This window comes from Molothrus ater, chromosome 14 (genome assembly GCF_012460135.2).
Source record: "Molothrus ater isolate BHLD 08-10-18 breed brown headed cowbird chromosome 14, BPBGC_Mater_1.1, whole genome shotgun sequence".
Lineage (NCBI taxonomy): Eukaryota > Metazoa > Chordata > Aves > Passeriformes > Icteridae > Molothrus > Molothrus ater.
Window position 1 is genome coordinate 15713412 of NC_050491.2, and position 20510 is coordinate 15733921.

Here is a 20510-nt window from a genome sequence, read left to right on the forward strand (position 1 = left end):
AAATGCTAAAAATGCTGCTATCCTAAATTCCCTCTCTTTTTAGAATACTTGAATTGCACCATCAGTAACAGATTAAAAAGCTGAAGAAGAACATGTGCTATTAAATGAACCCTTCACTGAGGATTTCCAACGGGCTTTGAGCCACTGAACTCGTAGGTTTTGCACAAAGAGCAGAAGTTAAGCAGACACAAATTAATTCATCTGGGTTTTGTTGCTGCTTTTCCTTGCGTGCCCAGCAGTCAGAAGGGAAAAAAATCTTTGTGATTTAAGGCTGTGGATTTCTGACAATGTCACTGCTTTGTTCCTGAATGTTATGTTGAATACATGGACTGAAGGAGTTTCTTCACCTGAAGATGACCCCTGACTCTGCCCATGGCTGTGCTGGCTCATTTTTCCACCCTACAGATGGACCAAATAATCAGGTAATTAATTGTTCTGTATCAAAGCAGGAGGTAGATTGCTGTTCTTGACATAAGTGGTGTTTTAAATCTTCTGAAATGGAAGGATAAAATGGCACCTGAGTCCTCAGCAGTTTGAGGGACAGTTCCCAAATCCTTCTCAATGCCCTGTCCCAGTAAATATTTGAGAGCTGTGACAGGTCAGGGGTGCTTGAGCAAGCAGAGCCTCCCAGAGGTGTGCAGGGCTTGGCTTGCTCTGAAGTGTCAGATCTGTTTGGTGCAGCTTTTATTGGGCTGACAGGTGCAGTTACAAGTGATTCACATCCTGATCATCAGCTGTGTTTTTCTTTCCTCAGGTTTCAACTGCCCACAATTAAAGGCAATAAATGAGAGAGAAAACGAGGAAGAGCTGCAGCAGAACTCTGGAGGTAAAGGTGAGGAACTGGGTGTGGACTGGTGGCTGCTGGAGTTGTCAGGGACTTCCCAGCCAGGGCTGTCTGGCTTTTATTTTACAGCTGAGGCAGAGAAACTTCAATACTGCAGAAAGGTCAGTCAAAACAAAGAAGACAGTTTTCTCCTTTTCAGTGCAAAACAAGTGCAACTTTACCTGCATTCTGGCAGATAAGGACGGGGCAGAATGTATATTATTGTAATTTTGTAAAGTAAATAGTGTACAGCCACACTTCTTTCTAATTTGTTCCTAGAAAAAATGTACAAGTCTTGGTGAAGCTGCTTAAAATTGAGGTGGGAAATGAGCTAAAGTAAAATGTTTCTAACCAGGATTTAGAGAGCTGAGTAAATGAGAAAATGTTTTTCTGTAAACTTCAGCAGAAACCACATGAGGTAAATCAGTTCCAGTTCCACAGCAAAGAGGGAACAGCTGAGCCCACAGTAACAGGTACAGGTACTTCATAGTAAAAAATACTAAATTTGCTTTTTAAATACATATGGTTTGAAAACAAAACCAGCCTATAAATAAATTGCCATATGCTTTATCTACTAGTCTAATTCATCTTTTTGATGATTGCTTTGTGTTTTTTGCTGTGAGTACAAAGTGTTACAGTCTCTTCTCTGTAGCATTTACAGGAGGAGCTGTCCTTGTCCTCAGGACAGAGAGCTGGCTGGCCTGAGCAGCAACCTGGGCTTTTTGTAAGCAGGCTGCAGCTTTCCTGGCTGCCCCAGGATGGTGTTTCCACTGGGATGGATCAGCTGGATTTGAAAAGAGCATTTGCCTGATGGTGGCCTTTGCCATGGAGTTGTCTCACCAGTCCCAGCAGCTCCTGCTCTGAGCCCTGTCCCTCCTTAAGGAGTTCCTGTGCTGTGCCATGGAGTGGAGGAAACACAGGTTGGTGGCACTGAGGGGCTGCTCAGGAAATCCATGGCTGGGATGAGCAGTCAGGAACTGTGGCCATGAATGACTCCCATTTCTGCTCTTTGTAGCCTGCTCTGAGCTGTGGGAACCCCTGGCCCTGGTGGGAGCTCAAGGAGCAGCTGCACCAGAGCCCTGCACAGGTAACTGATGGCATTGAACAGCCATGGTGCTTTAGTCCTTTTTGTGCTTCAGATCACCAAAGGTGAAAAGTCTTTTGCTGACAGTGTAACTAAAATTATTTATTGCACTGACACTCCCATGGCAGGAGCATATTAGGTCTGAGTGTTGCTGGACCTTTTATTCACTACTCTGCAGAAAAAGGGGTTGCTTTAGAATCTGTTTTAGAATAATTACTGCATGCAGAGGGGCAAGGCACTCCACCTTCAAATGAGGGTATTTAACTAATTAAAGCCAGGCTGGTGAAACTGCAGGCCCATCTCAGCCTGGACACACTCAAAGAGCAGCAGCAGAACAGGTTTTACTCGTGGCTCTAAAGAGCACCAGGTCAGCTGGACATGCAGCAGCACCTGAGAGCCCCAGTCCTTCACTTGGAAAGGTTCATGGAGAGGAACAAGACACCAGCTACAGCCCTCCCTCCAGCTGTACACAAGGTGTTTCCAGGACAGACAGACAGTGATCCAGAGAGTTAGACTTGGGTTTATTTCATGGTTACAGGTAGCCTCCAGCATTCTTTCCCCATTAAACATTGCCTAGGGTCTATAGTATCTGGGAACAGAAATACATGGCTGCAGCAGGAAAGCAAAGCAAGAACCCCCACAATAAAAAAGCACCTTTGGATTGCAGCATTGCAAACTTTCCCTGTGAGTCTCTGTGCTGTGTTGCTCAGACAACTACTGAATCATGAACACCAAATCAGTTTGAAAGAATTTCTGTGGTCCTTGAAAGAGTGGAAATTGTAAATGGCAGGTTGGTCTGATAAGGAAATTTAGTCCATGAGTTATTTTCACACAAAGTTCTTCTATATAAAAATATACCAAGTTCTTGAAAATTTGAAGCACAGCAAATAAATACAGCTGGTTTAGGGCTGAAGATACATCACCTCTGAGGTCAGAAACATTCTCTAAAATGAGCCTTGGCCCAGCCCTTCACTGAACTGGGTCCTGCTGGCATTTGCCAGGTCAGAAGCTGGGTTTGATGGCAGTTTTGTCCTTTGGGTCCGAGCTTCCCAGACAGAGGCAGGTGTAAGGAGAGGAGCAGTTCCCAGTGAGGTATTTCTGAAGTTCCCGTGCAGGCCGTGACTCTGCTCTGAAAGCAGCTGTGGCAGGGGTGGGGCTGCCATCGGGGTCATTCCCACTCAGCATGAAGAGACAGAACATGGCTACAAGGACCAAGAGGAAAAGGTTTCAGGTGTCTTCCTTTTGTCTCCTAGACTGCCTGAGGACTGGCTGAAGAACAGGAGCTAGTCAAGAACAGCTGAAGTCCACACAGGGAGAGCATCCCACTCCTCCAAGGGAAAAGTGAGTCCTTAATGTTTTCCCAGCCTTCCTCACTATCAGACTGAACCTTTTCTTGGATGCAGAAGAGCAGAAAGTAAAGCAGTTTTAGTGGTTTGTGAACTCCTTAGAGCAGCTCTGAGGGCTCAGAGGTTTCTCTCATTCCTAAAAGAAACAAGCAGCTTGTTAGAGGAAATACACAAACCTGTTTCTGTTATGAAACAAACTATCTCCCATAAAGCATCTCATTTAATTACCTACTTGTTTTCTCTTGTACAGCATCCAAGGGGATCCGTGAGCCCTTCCTCTGTACCAAACACTTTATTTTTTCATTTCTCTATTGCTGTTTCATTGCTTGACATTTCACTAGGTTGCAATGCACCTGGGTGAGGTTTAGGGATCAGTAATAAAACTCTGCTCTTTGCCAGTGCCCTGAGCCTTTTGCTTTTTAAATCCTGCTGCAGGCAAGGTCCCCTTGAGGGACATGCCAGGTGTGTTACCTGCATCTGCTCAGGCTGTCACAGAACTGTCCCCTGGCTGTGTCCCCCCATGCTTGTATCCAGGTGCTGCTGTGACCTTGTCCCTGCAGCCACCACCACCCCTGTTTGGCCACCCTGCCATTTCTCCAGCCTTTACCTTGCAGCCAGACTTGGCACCACAAGCCCTGCCTGTCATAGAAATAGTTTCTGCAGCCCTGTTTTCTATTTTTACTCTGAATCACTCCTTGAAATGTCACCACTCTTCTGCATTCCTGGGTTTGTCACTGCCCCGGCTCAGGGTGAGTTTCAGGGATGTGGTGCTTTGTGTGTTTTAGTAATGGCTTGGAGTCATTATCGCTTCTAATGCAGAGGAGCACATTCCTCCCACATCCCTGCTCGCTGAGAGTACAGCAGGACACAGTCCCTGCCCACCTGCCCGGTACAGCAACGCCCCGGGGCCGCTGTTAGAGCAGCGCTGATGCTTTTGTTCAGGGTAATTACGTGCCAGAGAAAACAACAAAAGGTTTTATTTGTACCACACCCACCAATTAGTGCCGGCTCCAAAGGCCAGGAGAGTTCCCTGGCTGCAGTCAGTCACTCTGCTTTTTGCAGTTAAATTACCACGAGGGCATCGCTGAGCTCTCAGTTCGGGTAATACTTGCTTTGAAGTTAAATTGAACACTTAGGAATTGCAGAGGGAACAGTCCATTTCCAGGTAACTTACATGTTTCCAGATCTCTCCAGTCCTCTCAATTACAATCGTTTGTGATTTATTGACAGGTGATGTGACCTTGTAGTCATCAGACAGGAGACCCAGAATAGGATACTGATTCCTGTACCTGTAGAGAGTTGAACAGGTTGTTTAACAGAGCCTAAACAAAGGAAAGCCCAAAGGATGCCTTTTTAAAAAAGGTGAATAACACGTTACTTTTTAGTGATGATGGCTGTCACCCCAGGGGACTGACTGCCTGATAACTTCTCATGCTTCAGTCTGAAGAGCTCCTGACAAAACCAAAAGCAAACACTGATGTGAAGTCCTATTTTTTGAAGTATCAGTTCACTAAAGCCACACAAAATATTTGCAGAAATTTGTCTCAACAGTCTGAAAATCTGCCATTCCAGAAGGCTGGCAGAGGAACAGCATTGAGGTAGAACAAATCCTAACCCCCTTTCCCGAGCCAGGAGAGGACAAGGGACTTCCTGGTTAGGTTCCACCTACACAGTACCATGGAGGCTTAAACACAAAAACCCTTAGAGAAGAACTTGTATTATTTTACCTCTTGCTGTTGTTTAATAAAAGCCTCTTTGTCCTCCAGCAGCGATGTCAGTTCGTGCAGCCTCATTTGCAAGTCGCTGTTGCTCCCCTCTCTCCTGGTTATGTCCTGCTGGAACTGGCACAGCTGGGACTGCAGAACAAGGCAGCAGCTCTCAGGTGTGGGGGGCTCTGGGCAGGGCCCCTCAGCACCCACCCAGGGCTCTGGGGGTGGCATTTCACAGACACCATCAACAGTGAGACCCGGGGATTTTCAGGTCAGGAAGTTGAACCACACAGTAAATTCAGAAAGTGCTAACTGGACTGAATTCTACCCAGTATTAATTTAATGGTTTTACAATTCTCAAGCTAAACTAACACTGAACAAGTTGAATTGGCTTCCAGAGCTGGAGACTTTTACCACTGATTTCCATGAGAGACATTTCCTGCATAGCACAGTGACTGGGATTTGTTTTTGTTTCCTATTAAGCATATTTTGACTAATTTCCTATGTTATCAGGACACACAAAATATCCCTTTAGGACAGCCCACTAACCAGGTTGATCCCTAATTTCTTCATGTAAACAACAGGTTTTTTTAAAAGCACAGTTTTATGTTCTACTATAAAGGTTTTAAACCATCAGCAGTGTCTATGAGTAAAGTAACTGCACAGCCAAAAAACACCCAAAAAGTGCCTGTGGAAGATCCCTGCTGCTCCAAGTGCAGGAGCAGCTGTCCCTGCACACAGCCAGCAGAGCCCCTCACCCTGAGGCTGCGGATCTCCCTGTCCTTGTCCTCCCTGAGGTTGTTGATCATCTCCACGTAGCGGCTGGACAGCTCGTCCGTCGTGGTCTGCAGGGTCGGGCTGGAGCAGCTCTGCACAAAGAACCCAGTTTTATTTTACAAAGAGAGTTTTCATCATTCCTTTTCTTACACTGATCCCTCTGAGTCTGGCACCCAGCCAGGTGAGCCCTCACCTGCAGCTTGAGGCTCTGGATCTCCTGCTCCAGGGCCCTCTTGCTGTACTCCAGCTCCTTCAGCTGGCAGTCCTTGTCGCCCTCGCTGAGCCGCAGGGACAGGAGCTGCTCCTCCAGCGAGCGGCATTTGGCAGTGCTGTCCCTGAGCCCTTGCTGCAGAGCACAGGGGGAATGAGCACCTGGAGTTCCTCAGGGGAGGAACAGCATCACACACACAGCAGGCAGCAGTTACTCAGAGCACCCAGAAGTCTGCAAATTGCCCCCATTTTGGCTGCCTGCAATGACACTGGAAATGTTTCTTGATTTACCTGCTGCTGACGATTGTTCTCCCTCAGAGAAGCCAGCATTGTTTCATATTCTTTCACTTGGGAATCCTTAAAAGCCAAATCCTTCTTCAGCAACACATTGTCAGTTTCCAGCTTCTGCAGGACAAAAGTCAGAAGTTTACAGTCAAAAGCTGCAATTTTTCAGTAAACCCTTTCCATAAAGTGCAACACAGTCATTAATAATTCTCAGTTTTAGAACTGAGAATGCTCAACTGTCTTGAAAGTTTGGGGTTTAGGTACATAGCACACACTGTAGTGCCTGTGGCTTTGTGCTGGTTGATGAGCACTGGGATCCTAGACACTGCCCTTCCAGTCTGCCCCAGAAACAATTTAAGTAGAAGCCAACAAAAACCCCCAAACAAACAAAAACCACCCCAAAACTGAGCCCACTGCACCCAACTCCTTGTTCTGTGTTCAAATTCAAACTCTTCTCCTTCAACGTTTCCAGGACAATGCTGTGACATTCCCAGCAGTGCCAAGCACTTGGGCTGGTGTGGGAAACATTGCTGCTTCCCCAACAGGAATTGTCTGCTGCCTGCATCCACAGCCACGGGGCCTGGGGAGCTGCCAAAGCCACCCGTGTCCATCCAGCCCCCTGAGGTACTGAGAGAGCAGCCACTGCCACCAGCACAGGCACAGCCTGGAGCGCCAGCCCTGGGCTCCTGCTGCCGGCTGGATGAGCTGGATGAGGAGCAGGACTCACCCCCAGGTCATCCTGCAGATGGCAGAGCTCCTCCCGCAGGTTCTTGAAGGTGGAAAGCACAAGTCTCAGGGATTTGTCCGATGTCGCTCTCATCTGGGAGGGAAGAAATGAAAAGGATAATTGGGATTAATTAGGCAGCTTTGTTTACAATATGCCTGACAAGAGGTAGAACAGAAACTGCTTTACAGCTGACAGTAACTTCTGAAACCATTGCACATCCTTTGAAGTGCCCACAGTTTCTACAGGAAACATTTTCCTTGCTCTTTGTTCTGCAAATGCCAGCGTTCAATTTCTGCCTTGTAACACAGGACAACGTTGTTAAAATGGAAAGAACAACAGGGTAAGGAACTGCCTTTGTACACCAATAAAGGGAAAAATAAATATTGTTATAAATATTATAAATAAATGTTTTAAATTTATAACATTTATAAATGTTATAAATAAATATTGTGTTAATATTGTACAATTATTATTTGAGCTTTAAAAGCTTTGTGCTCACACTGATTTTTAAAAATTACTGCCCTGCCTGAAAAGGCACAGAGGAATGAGTCATGTTTGAGATCTGGCAAAGCTTTGGGCTCAAGGATGAGGGAATTTAATTAACATTTTAAAAAATTTAAATTAAAAAGGCTCATACAGCCAACTCCTCCCTTTAAAAGGAAAAAGATCCCAAAGATGAAAGGAGTCACCTGGATGAAAGAGAAAACCATAAGTGACCACAGCCCAACACTGTTCTCCTTTGGAATGTTAATTTTAATGCCTTTAATAGCTGTGTATTGATTCAGGTGAAAATATAAATTGTTACATTTCATGATACATTTATAATATTCAAGAGAAGAAAAAGAGACTTTGAAAGGACACACAAAACAACTCCTCAAGTTGTAATGCTTCTGGAAGGGCTGAATATTCTGTGCAAAAGCTGTGGTTTCTTCCTGGCCAGACAAAAGTGAAACCCTCCTGTGTGTTTTGTCATTAAAGTGGAATTTCACTTTTGCCTTATGGTTCTGTTGGTTTTATTGTGCAATACACTATAGAGTAGTTTAAAAGAAGGAATTGAATCAAATGGTGAAATTTAGACTATAAAATATAAGTAAAACCCCACTCACCAACTGCTTAGTGCTAGAGCTTGCTAAATCCCAGAGGTGCCTTGTGCTTCTCCAGTGGAGTTCTCTGTGTCCTTAGAGGAGCCTCTGGGCATCCCCAGCTCGGGATCCTGGGCTGTGCAAACCCTTCCCTCCCTGCTCTGTCCTGGTGGCCAAGGAGTCTGAGAGCTCCCCGGGTGGATCCTGACAACACCTGGTTCCCCAAAAGCCATTCTGGCTGCATTTTATAATCACAGCTGTGAGGATGTAAAACCAGCTGGACACAGTCACAACAGGAAATGCCTGTTCCAGCTTTTCACCTGGAGCTGAACCAGCCTCCCAGGACAGTGTGCCAGTGTGAGGCCATGGAATGCCCTCATGCTGGCTGGAATGTCCATGGGGTTGATGTCCCTCTTCCTTGTAAGGGAAGCACAGAATAATTCCAGTTGGAAGGGATGGAGAGGTCAGAGCAGGGCAGCTGTGAACTCAGACCAGGCTGCTCCTTCTCAACCTCGTTTCAATGGATTTTTTTTTTTACCAGGAAGTGATTCCAAGGTGCAGCTCCCTGGTAGGATCACCCTTCCCCTACCTGAGGGAGCCCAGATCAGGACACTCCTGCTGAGGCTGCCCTGGATCCTGCTCTGACACACTTGCCTGGCAAAGGCAGCTCTGGGTGCTGAGCTGTGCTTTTGGCAGCCAGCAGCAAACAGAACCATTCCTGTTGTGGTTCAGGTGTAAAGGGTTTTGTCCTCCTGGGCTGGTTCTTCAGCTGCCTCCCTGCTCCATGCCCAGCCATGGGGTTGGGCTGGGAGCAGGTGGGATCCAGGCTCTGCTGCTGGGCTTTTAGCACCTCCTGTTTGTGTTTGGCTTTTAAAGCCTTAATACACAACACAGAAGATGAAAGGTCCCTGTTCTCCTGTCAGTGGTCAAAAGCCAAGAGAGTTTCAGTGAAACTGCAGGAAAGCCCCAGGAGAGCTGTTTAAAATACACAAGTGGGTCCATGTGACACTTCCTTTAAAGCCACCATTCCACACCCCCACTCCAGAAACAATGGGATGAGGGAATACAGAGTGAAGGCTGTTATGTACCAAGGCCATCCTGTGTGTGAGCCAGCTCCTACCCCCAGCTCCTACAGGCTGCCAAGCTCCCATACCTGCAGGAGATAACGAATCTGCTGCTTTGTTGCCTCAGACAGTCCTTTGGGAATTAATTCTTCAATATCTTCAGTCTAAGCAAAGAAGGGAGGAAAGGGGAGACATCTTGATTAAGAATTTTGCCTGGGAGATTAGTAATGTGGTTTCTTCATTAATTACACAGCTCTGCTATGAAAAACATCTTCAGTACGAGGCAAATAAGAACAAAAATAGATCAAAGTCTATCCAGAAAACTTCCAAAGTCTTTTATATGTGGGGCATGTACAAAGTGAGATAAAGTGATACATGAAGCATATATTCAAATGCTTAAATTCAACATTTAAAAGCAGTATTCAAACCAATCCTCTCTCAGGAATTAACAGCTGATGCTACAACAACTCCCAGCAGTTTATGGTGGGGCAAAACCTCTGAATGGGCTGCCAATAAACCCCAGATGACCACCAGGAGATGCTGCCAGGATTCAGCGGCATTTGCTTCCTGCAGGTGAACCCTGGACAGGGATTTCTGCCCCATTCACACTGAATGCCTTCAAAGGTGCAGCACCTGCTGCTCAGCAGCAGTTTCACTGGCCAGGGAGTGAAAGAGCCTTTGCAAAAAACACATTGTAAAAACACAGGTACCTGTACAAGTTTCATTTTCCAGTGAAACCATTAGTGGAGCAGCAGGAGACTTCCAAAATTTGACTCTCATACTGGAATAATGCAAATTCTTGAAGTTTCTTTTCAGTATTATCACATTTGCAAATACTTGCCTGGCAGTGGTTTTCAGGCTCTGAATGTTTTTACCAAGCAGGAAGCATTAACTAACCAAGATCAGCCTCCTTCATTTCAGCTGCTTTGGCTTTGTTTGCTTGAGCCCTCCCCCAGTGGTGGCAGGGACAGCCTGGGCCTTACCTGGCACGTGAATTCGATGTCGTGGTTCCTGTAAAACACAAAAAGCAGCTTGAGAACTTTCAGGATTCAGGCCCATATTCACCACTAAAAGATTATCTGGACAATACAGAGCAAGGAAGGGTCTTTCTCAGCTGAAGAGTCATTACCTTCCCCCTGTGGAGGAATTCCTGGAGTCCTACAGCAGCACAGCAAACACAGGCTGACTATCCCCAGTCCTTTGGGCAGTTATCCCAATTATGGGCAGTAAATCCAATTACTCCCTTAATTGCCTGGGTAATGGTTTGCCCATAACTCTGCTGCAATTCCCTGCCCTGCTCCAAGGGTTGACTCAGGGTTTCTGTGATGGTTAAGTTCCTTTTTCCTCCTGCTACAGGACCACTTTTCTTATTCAGTGACCTTGAAAGGCACCAGACAAGATTGGGAGTGAGGGGGAAGAATGAGGATGATGGGAGGGAAGGAGGCAAGGTTGTGCAGGGCACTGCCTGCTGTGACTCTCATTTCTTGCCAGAGATGATCTGCAGGGCTCTGCAGAAAATGTGCTTTATGTTCATTTGGATGTAGAGACTGAGCTTTGTGCCTGGTGATGGCTGGCCTTTAATCCATGACACAATGACACAACAGGACCGAGGGAATTTGGACATTTGGGTTGTTCAGGACACAGCAATAGAATTGTGTCATGAAATATATGTCAGAGTGTGCTGGAAGTTCTTGTTTGCTCAGTGAAAAAACATGTATGGGAGACACAATTCTTAAGCATCACATTCAATAAATTTCCTTGGCTTACAGCATTTCTATGCCCTCGGTTACTTGCAAATCAGATGAATGTGTAAAACATCCAGCCAATTCCAGCTGTCAGGAAGAAACAAGGAGTACAACCAATTCACAAACACCTGGATGTCTGGGACACAGAATGACAGGGCCAGTGGCAGTACCTTGTCCCAATCTTCTCCACGTGCTGCAGCAGGCAGCTGTACAGGTCATTGCTCTTGCGGTGCAGCTCGGCCAGCAGCTCCCCAAAGAAGCGACAGTCCAGCTGCTCAGGGCTGTCCTGGGGGCAGCTCACCTGGCAGGAGACAGGCAGGGCATCAGGATAGCATGGATCCCTTCTTTGGGATAAAGCTGAACGTGAAAATGCTACAGGTAGGATTTGGCTGCTTTTAGCAATTTTCAATTAATTTACACTTTTCTTGGTAGTGAGTGTTCCACGTCTGCTGGTTTTCAGTAAACTGTACAGAGAGGAATGACTTCCTTTAGAACAACAAGAACCAGCAAAGTCCTGCTTCCACAGCTGTGTCCTCAGCCCAAGCTGAGTGTCCTGAGCCGGTTGATAGGAGTGCCCAGCTCTGGAAGGTTCTGCACAGGTCTGACAAGGGTGTTTGTCACCCAAACACCAACTGGGTGCACAGGAGGGACCTGCTGCACTCCCTCCCCAGCTGCACTAACAGGCTGCAGGTACACCAGGAAGCATTAGTGATTCCACTGAATTTGTGTCAACAACTTTTGCATCAAATTGAAATACATTTGAAGCCCTGGCTGATCAGCATAGGAGGAAAGGAACCCTGAGCTGATGTTTGCCAAGGTTCTAAAGCCAATGTGTGTTTCCTTCCAAAGCAGAGGCTGTGCATCCCGCAGTCTTTGTGTACAGACTGACAGGTGAAACCCGACTGAATTGATGGGTAAAGAAAAGCAAAACCAAACAGCCCCGTGAGACTGAGCCCAGCTCAACACCACAGGCTCATTTCAGTCAGTGCACACCTGAGCACAGGTCTGTGACAATGAGAAATACAACTCTCAAACAGCCCTTCCCCCCCAACAGCCCGTGAGAAAGCCTTGCACAGTCCCAGACAGACACACAGCCCCTGCTCAGTGACAAGGATGTGGTGCTGAGCCCCACACAAACCTCTGGAGGCTGCAGAGCCATGAAAGTGCTCACTCCCGGGGTTCTGTCCCTGCCTAAGAACGAACCACACCGAGAACGAACCACGGAGCCCTCACCAGCTCGGGGGGGGCCGTGCTCCTCCTCACGGGGTGTCCCCGGCACTCGTCACTCCCCGGGCCCGGGCACAGCTCGCAGGGACCGCCCGTCTGTGTCTGCTGGCACTGCTGCAGCACCGGGGGCGGCGGGCACGGCTCCGGCGGGCACACCGGGAACTGCCGCTCCTGCGGGAAAGGACCTGTCAGTGCTGGGCACCCTGCCGGGCTGGGAAAGGCCCCTGCTGGCACAGAAAGGGATGGTGGGAAATGCCCCGGCTGGGGCAGAAAGGGTTAATGCTGGTACCCTGCATGGTGGGAAATGCCCCGGCTGGGGCAGAAAGGGTTAATGCTGGTACCCTGCATGGTGGGAAATGCCCCGGCTGGCACAGAAAGGGTTAATGCTGGTACCCTGCATGGTGGGAAATGCCCCGGCTGGGGCAGAAAGGGTTAATGCTGGGCACTGCATGGTGGGAAATGCCCCGGCTGGGGCAGAAAGGCCCTGTCAGTGACTGCAGGGGTGGGACATCAGCCTCAGCAGCGAATGAAACGTGCCTGTGACTGGCAGTGCTGGTGGTGGCTTCGGATGTTTTAATAATCCAAATGAAATCACTTTTATTCCTAACTGAATGTGAGTTTGGCTCACACTTTCATACTTCAGGGCTGTAATTCACCAATTCTCCTTCCAATTTTAGTAGCTGCCAGTGAGCACAGGCAAAAAACCTTTCCCAAGGTGGATGTCCCACTACACATGAAAATTTCCTTTAGAACTATGCTCCTGATTTTACCTAAATCTAAACACAGGCCAGGTAACAAAAACCAGAAGTAAAACTATGGTTTCCAGGCCTAAAGTCCACAATTTTTTATTCTTTTCTTTGCACATCATCTGCAGAAAGAAAGAAGCTGTTATTTGTAATTACGTTTTTTTTTTTCCTTTTCCACTTCAGAGACCAGGAAATATCACAGAATTTAGCTGTCTAAAATCCAGAGAGGCATGAAAAGTTTCATTTTAAAAAAGTAAAAAAAAAAAACCTCAGGTAAATCACTCGGAGATATGTTAAATTTCCATTTTTTTTCCTGTTGGAAATGTTTCAGAGCAATAAAATGGAGCAATATTTTTGCTCTTGACAAAATACCAATTGTGAGATGAAATTTTAGACAGATTTGCCAAATATATTTTTTCAAGAGTCAGTAAAATAAAAAATTGTGGTTTTGATTTTTTTTTCTAAAAATGTATCTTGGTTGTTCCATTATGAAGCTATTCCAAAAAACTAATTCATAGCCCCTATTCAGATACAGACTGACAATATTAGAGATAGAACAGCAGTTTTCAGTGTTAATTAATAATAAATTCTTAGGAAAAACATGGCAAACATTCCACTTTCTGCTCTCCTTAAATACTGCTTCATTTACTTTGAGAATGTATCCTAGATCACAACAAGGCAGTTCTCAGGTTGGCAGCTACTCCTAACAAAAATAAGAAAAAAAACCCAGAGCCAACCCAACCCAGAAACATCAATTTCCTGCTACCAACTCAATTTTCTTCTGCAAACAGATAATATAAACACCCAACTTACTTGGAGGGGATTTAATAGCTCATATTTTCTTATTGTTTTTTCATAGATGACATTATTTCCAGGAGAGAAACTGGCCCCTCTAAGAAAAGGGGATAATGGCTCCTGTAAAACACATAAATAAAAACATCCATCAATCTTGTCAAACAGCAAACTCAGGATTAGTGTATTTTTGACTAAAATAGAAAATTTAGAGATATGTGAGATGTCCTTTAGGATGTGAACGTGTGAGTGTGTGTCCATTTGGAAACAAAGTGGCTGTGCTTGCATAGGGACTGTGTGAAATAAATACGGTAGAAACAATTAGTAATTAATCAATATTAATAAAGACTGAATGCTGAGAGGTGGGAGCCTGAGTGGCCATTCTGCAGTGTTTTCAACCCCTCCTAATTCCACCTCTCAGCCTCAGAGGTGTGAGCTGTGTGCTCTCAGAGTGTTCATCATGCCCCACGGAGGAGCTGAGGGACACCCAGCCCAGTTTCCCTACCTGCTCCGGGTTCTCGATAATGATCCTGCGGATGGTGCCCTGCAAGGGAGGAAAAAAGGTTCAGGATTACTGCAGCCCAACCTCCAACTCCTCTTCTGGCAGAGGAATCTGATTATGGACATTGGCTGTGAATACTTTGAGATCCACTGGCCACAATCACCTGGAGATGGTCTAAACCCAGGGCCTTCCCACCCCAAAGGAATTGGTCCATGTGCAGCATGGCAAGACACAATCCATCACCGCATTTTAGGAGTTGGGTTTTTCTTTTTCTCAGTCCCCTCCTGGCAGGTCTGAGGGAATCAATCCATATTTTCTGTAAGTGCAGCAAAACAGGCTACTAATCAAAGCTGGATGAGCCTTCCTGGATCCTATGTCCCTGTTCCAGCCCACAACTTTTATTTTCGGTTTTTTCACGTTACACATCAAACTCAGCTGGTGTAGATGGAGATGCATCATGTGCTTTTTGTTCCACCAAGGCATGAAAATTTGGATTCTGCTTAAACTCAGAAGTGAACAGGTAGAGGAGCTGCCCAAGAACCCCCTGGGTCACATCCAGTGCACACAACTCCACAGCAGCCACCTCTGGGAATGATGCCCACATGGAGCATCTGCAATGAAAAATGAGATGTGCCTCTTGAAATTACAAGAATCTGACCCTCACAACAGCTTTGTTTTCAAACAGATTTCTTCAGGTTTTGCCCCAGCACTGTCTAGAAGCAATTGCAGACACTGTCCCCCACCAGTTCTAAAAAATTACACATTGCTTCAACCCTTCACATCCAGGTCTTTACCCAAACAAGCAGAGTTGCCACTGAACCCAATCTAAGGGCTGGGCAATTTGTCAGTTTGCAGCATACTGTTTATCCTCCCTGACAGCACAGACCTCCAATTTTCATAATGAATCATTTCTTCCCCAAAGCCAGGGGGAAGTTTATGTTGCTGCAGCTCAGTCTCAGCCACATTCTCAGCCAGGTGAGAGCAGCTCTGAAGTAGGTCAGGTCTCCTATCAACTGTTGCATAAGTTTAGCAAGCCTGGAGCAGTTTTCCAAACCTCCCAAAAGTGAATCATAACAGCACCAGGAAAGAGAAACAAAAGCAGAAAAGAAACGGTTTTTTGCAGCAGTCAGAGTAATTAAGAAATTTCAAAATTAAAACTGCTGCAGAAACTTGGGGAGCTGCTCAGTGCTGCTGCCACCCCATGTGCCAGCAGGACTCTGGGGACACAGCACAGAGGGGTGGGACATACAGCCCAATCCTGCACCACCAACTCCTGCAGAACTGGAACTAAAAGGTGAAATACTCAGCACAGGAATGGCCACTGGTCCCTCCTTCAGGCGGGTCTCAGAGCAGGCACAGCCCGAGCCCGGTGTCCCTGAGAGCACACGGAGCTGTGACAGCAGAGAGCCCTGGGACAGCAGGGACTGCTCATCCCAGCACAGGGACAGCACATGGCCATTGGGTGACACTGAACAACAGCCCTGCAATCTGCTCAAAGGCTGGACAAACGGGCCAGGGCTAACTCAAAGTCTAGAGAGGATAACACATCCAGGCTGTCTCAGAGGAATAAACCCACAGCACAGGAGTCTGCAGCATTTTAAGTTGAAACAGACCTTTATAATATTCTCATTGTATATGCAATATTATGCAGAACCTAAGAATGTTTTGCCTGGATAAAATTATGCTTATTTTTGAGATACCCAAACTCTTTCATTTTCAAGGAGCTGCTTTACAAACAGGGATTTGCCTGCCCTTTCTCCCATTCCAGCCAAGCAGGCTGGACTGGCACAGGCTGGGAGGGGACCAAGAGGCAGAAATGCTGTGTCTGTGCCAGCCTGGATTGCCCACACACAGCTCAGGGCTCTGCACAAGGAGCTGCCACCTCCAAGACCTCTGGAGCTGTCCCCAGCAGTGGGAACATGGAAAGGGATCTTGGGCTGTTTCTGTTTTCCAGCATTCCCAAGGGGCACACTCTCCAAGCAATCAGAAGATGCAGTGTCTGGAGATGCAGCATTTTCTGTCTGGGAGAAGGAAGGGGAAGGTGGGATTCCAAAGGGAAAGCCCAGTGTTTTTGTGGGTTTAGAATTCCTGATAGCCTGAGCAGTCAGTCTGGGTCTGTTCTACAGAATCACAGAATGCTTTGGGTTGGAAGGGACTTTAAAGTCCTTCTGTTCCAACCCCCTGCCATGGGGCTTATAAAGAGAATTTTAAAAGGTAACACTAAAACTTGCATGAATATTTTTGCTAGTCTTTAAGATTTCTAAATAACATTTTTAAATTTTAGAATAAGCACTTGATACATTTATCCTTAGTGTGCCAATTTTATGTAGAAGCAATCAAATGTCCCTTTTTTTTTTTTTTAAATTTCAACAGGTTACCCTTGGCTTCAGCCAACCCAGAGATGAAAATGAGAATTTAATTTATGTCAAAGGCCTTTATCCACAATACATTGTCTTGCTAATGACAAGCAATCCAGTCATCTGCTCATAATTTATGAGTTCCAGTTGGCAGGTGAAATGGGGAAATGGCAGGCTGACTTGGAGGCTGTTACCCCACAGACCAGCCCTAAAGCTGGTTAATATTCCACCATTTTCATGGGAGCCCTTTGCACGTCACAGAACTGAGCCCAGCCACACAAACACCTGACTCCCAAAATTTCTCACATAGACAGAGAACCTCTACAAAACCTGTAAGGGTTTTGCCCTCTGCAAACATTTTATATGTGCCACTTCATTAATTATCTTTTCATGACCATGGAGAAGGGATTCATACACATAAACCACGCTGGAAGGGAATTTATTCCAAACACTTCTCATTTAGATCAAGCAGAGCAAAATTTGCTGTGAATTACTCCAAGGACAAAACAAACCAGGAAAGTAAAAAAACCCTGAATCCTGAATGACAAAAAGTACCAGCACATGTGCTCTGTGCACACAGCAATTTCAAATTCTCCCTCTCCCCAGCTTATTAGAAGTGTACATAAACACAGGAGCACACCCAGCCACATGACTGAAGACTAGCACTGTGTCAACAGGGATGTACATGTCTGTTATTGTTAACCCACACAAGCTCTGCAGAAGCAAATGAAATATTGCTCAAAGCCAGCCCTTTGCTTTAGCAGCAGCACAGAGCTGAAACTGCAGCTCTGGGCTGCCCCTAACCCCAAATCCTCCTGCACACCAAACACAGATGGGAGTTTGCTGTCAGTCCATTATTCACTTTACATGGCCCCACACAATGGGCTCAAAGGGCAACTGATCCACTCCTGGGGAATGTCCTGCACCCCTCCCAGGGCTTCTCTGAGGCAACTCCCATTCAGCACCAAGTGTGCCACTTCTGCCTCCTCCCAGCTGACTTCCCTGTTTGTTACTGTTTTCTGCCTTAATAACTTCCTAATAATCTGTATTAGGCGCCTTCCTTCTCCACCACTGAAACTGCAACCCACACAAAGCCTGACTGAGCTACACCCTCTTGGCTTTAAAGTCTCGTCCAGCAAAACACTTCAGCAAGAAATTAGTTTTCATCAGCAGGACATAATGGATTCGGTGACTATGACAGATGCTGAAAATTAAACATCCTCCATAGAGCAGCAACAGCATTTGAGTCTGTAATCCTTGTTCACGTTCTTATCTAGGCTGAGGAAGCTTGGGACTGCAATGTTTATGCCAATGAATATTTAATTAATTAACTGCAATTCAGACTATCATCCAGCCTAGCTGAGCAGATCACTTATCTGGGAGGTGAGAGACCTGTGTTTACACTCCTGCCCTACATCTTGCAAAAGAGGATTAACAACCTGGATGCAGAGGGAATGGCTCTGCCATTACCACCTCCTACAAAGCCCTTATGATCACAGACTCGTTCAGGCTGGAAAAACTCACCAAGATCATCGAGTCCAATCATTCCCAGCACGGCCCAGGCCACCACTCGACCACGTCCTCAAGTGCCACAGACACACTTTTGAACACTTCCAGGGATGGTGAGTCCACCAATTCCCTGGGCAGTGTGTTCCAATGCTTAACCATCCATTCCATGAAGATTTTTTTTCCTAATATCCAACCTGAACCTCTGCTAGCACAACTTGAGGCTGTTTCCTCTTGTCCTTCTATTATCACAGCTGCTCGCTCACTTGCCAGGATTTACATAAACCACCCTGGAGAGGAAAACAGCCCTCAAACTATGCAAATACTGCTTTTAAAGGAATGCAGATCTTGTATTGGTCTTAATCCAGACTTTCTGACAGGTAAATATAACACGGGAAAGAAAATTCAGTAAGAGTTAATCTTGAACAAATGTACATTGCCATTTGAGTACAGCAGAGCAATCCTAGAGATGTTAATGGCATTCTGCTGTATGAGGAAAAAATGGGTTGTGAATAAATTTTGATCTCCTTTCTGGTTTTGCAGTCAAATCTTTTCTAAAGCTATAGGTTTCTAGTTTCAATACACCTTTTGCATGTGTTAAAATGACATTCAATTCCACCGATACTTTCAAGCCATGCCTAGGATACACACACAACAAACCTGCTGAACTGCACTGCGAGGGCTTTCCAAGCCCGACTCCAACACCTCAGTGGCGGACCTTACTAAGCACCATCGATTCAGAGAGAACTAATAACCACACCGGCTTCCAGTTCTATTTACATGAGCAGCCCCAAGTCGGCAGAGCGGCGCGGTGACATCCCGGCGTGGGACTGGAGCAGCGCCTGCGGGGCCGGGCTGGGCCAGAACCGGCCAAAGCTGCGTTAAAGGGTGCGAAAAGGTGACACCGCTCTGGAGCCGGTGCCAGGGACCGCATCCCTGCCCGGGGACAGCCCGGCCAGCCTGGGGACGGTGCCAGGAGCGCATCCCTGGCCGGGGACAGCCTGGGGAGGGACGGCGGGGAGCGGCCACAGCGGCTTTCCCACAGGGGGAAACGCGCGGAGGGGCCGGGGCTGGACCCGTCCCACCCCGGGGGAGCCCGGCCCGACCCTCAGAGCCTCCGCCCCGCCGGAGCTCCCGGGGTCGGGCTCTGGCTTCGACGGCCCCTGATCCGGGCCGGGAGCAGCCCCCGAGGGGCCGAGGCCGGGGCCAGGCCGTGTCCGCCGTACCTGTGGCGGGTCGCAGCCGTGGCCGCAGTCCAGCGGCGAGGCGGCCCGGGAGGAGCAGGAGGTGCTGAGCCGGCGGCAGCCCGGCCCGTAGGTGCGCACCCGGTCGTAGGCCACGGCGCCGTCCTGCTGCGGGTGCGGAGCGGGGTCCAGGCAGGGCAGCGGCCGCGGCGGCTCCGGGCACGGCGGGGGCTCGGGGCAGGGCGGCGGCTCGGGGCAGGGCCGGCGGGCGGGCAGGGTGCTGTAGTGCTGCTGCCGCCGGTAGTAGTGGTGCTGCTGCTGCTGCTGCTGGACGTGCGGGGGCAGCGCGGGCGGCTGCAGCTGCTGCTGCTGCACCCCGAACATCGCGGCGGGACTGCGGCCGTGGCGGCGGGGCCGCTCCGGCTTTACCTGCGCGGGCCGCGCCTTGGGCGGGCCGCACCTGCGGGCGGGGAGCCCCGGGCCGACCCCGCCCCGGCCCCGGCCCCGGCGCTGCCCGGAACGGGCTCCGCTCCCCGTACAGCACCGCAGCGAAACAGCGCCCAGCGCTGAGGAAAGCAAACCCCGCGCTGTTCACTAAAGCACTCTGGTGTTGGTCTCTTTGCAACGTGTGTAGGGAGTGTAAAGCCACAGTTACCTGCTGCTCAAATGAACTTAAATACTCTTTTCTCGGGAGGTTATGAACTTGGCACAGAGCCGTTCCCACCTGCAGGAGCCGCGGTGGCCTCGCAGGAGCTGTGCCTGGAGCAGCAGCTGCCAGGAAGGGAGCGCGTTCTGTGCCTGCATCCCTGCACCGCAGAGCAGGGGCTGCCTCGGTGACCGGCTGATCTGAGCATCCCTGGATGGTCTGGGTGGAAAGGGACCATCCAGTTCCATCCCCTGCTGTCGGCAGGGACACTTTCCACCATCCCAGGATGCTCCAAGCCCCGTCCAGCCTGGCCTTGGACACTTCTAGAGATGGAAAAGCCATAGCAGCTCTGGGCAACCTATGGCTCTGGGCAATCAGCCTCAAAGGGAAAGATTTTCCCCAGTATCCCATCTAATCCCACCCTCTGCCAGTTGGAAGCCATTCCCCCTTGTCCTGTCATTCCCAGCTCTCATCTTTGTGTATGGAATACCTCACAGCTCTTATCTAGAAAGGATGGAGTTTGTTACTTATTCAAATCTCACTCTACAGAGAGGAATGTGGACTCGGTTTCTCAATCCAGCATATTTTGAGTTGGATTCCTCTGGCAGCGTCAGGCAAGCCCTAACTGAGAACATAATTTTGTTCTGCAAGGTCATGTAGCAATAACATAATTGTGGAATCTTGTGTAATGAATATTC

General features: G+C 47.8%; 1 protein-coding gene and 1 long non-coding RNA gene across 2 annotated transcripts; one reads left to right on the forward strand and one right to left on the reverse strand.

The window, feature by feature from the left end:
- The first annotated feature begins 445 nt into the window (after nucleotides 1-445).
- Nucleotides 446-7960, forward strand: LOC129046824 (uncharacterized). Its single transcript, XR_008508609.1, has 3 exons — nucleotides 446-1743; nucleotides 1839-1910; nucleotides 3161-7960. It is a non-coding gene; the product is annotated as an uncharacterized LOC129046824 (long non-coding RNA).
- Nucleotides 2408-19550, reverse strand: POF1B (POF1B actin binding protein). Its single transcript, XM_036401831.2, has 15 exons — nucleotides 19209-19550; nucleotides 14123-14161; nucleotides 13639-13740; nucleotides 12086-12250; nucleotides 11023-11153; nucleotides 10091-10118; nucleotides 9197-9271; nucleotides 6962-7054; nucleotides 6241-6354; nucleotides 5933-6085; nucleotides 5721-5831; nucleotides 4981-5109; nucleotides 4632-4705; nucleotides 4428-4542; nucleotides 2408-3389 (listed from the first exon to the last, which is right to left on the reverse strand). Exons 1-15 carry the CDS (start codon nucleotides 19548-19550, stop codon nucleotides 3384-3386), a joined length of 1677 nt encoding a protein of 558 aa, XP_036257724.2. The 3' UTR covers nucleotides 2408-3383.
- Between the last annotated feature and the right edge of the window lie 960 nt (nucleotides 19551-20510).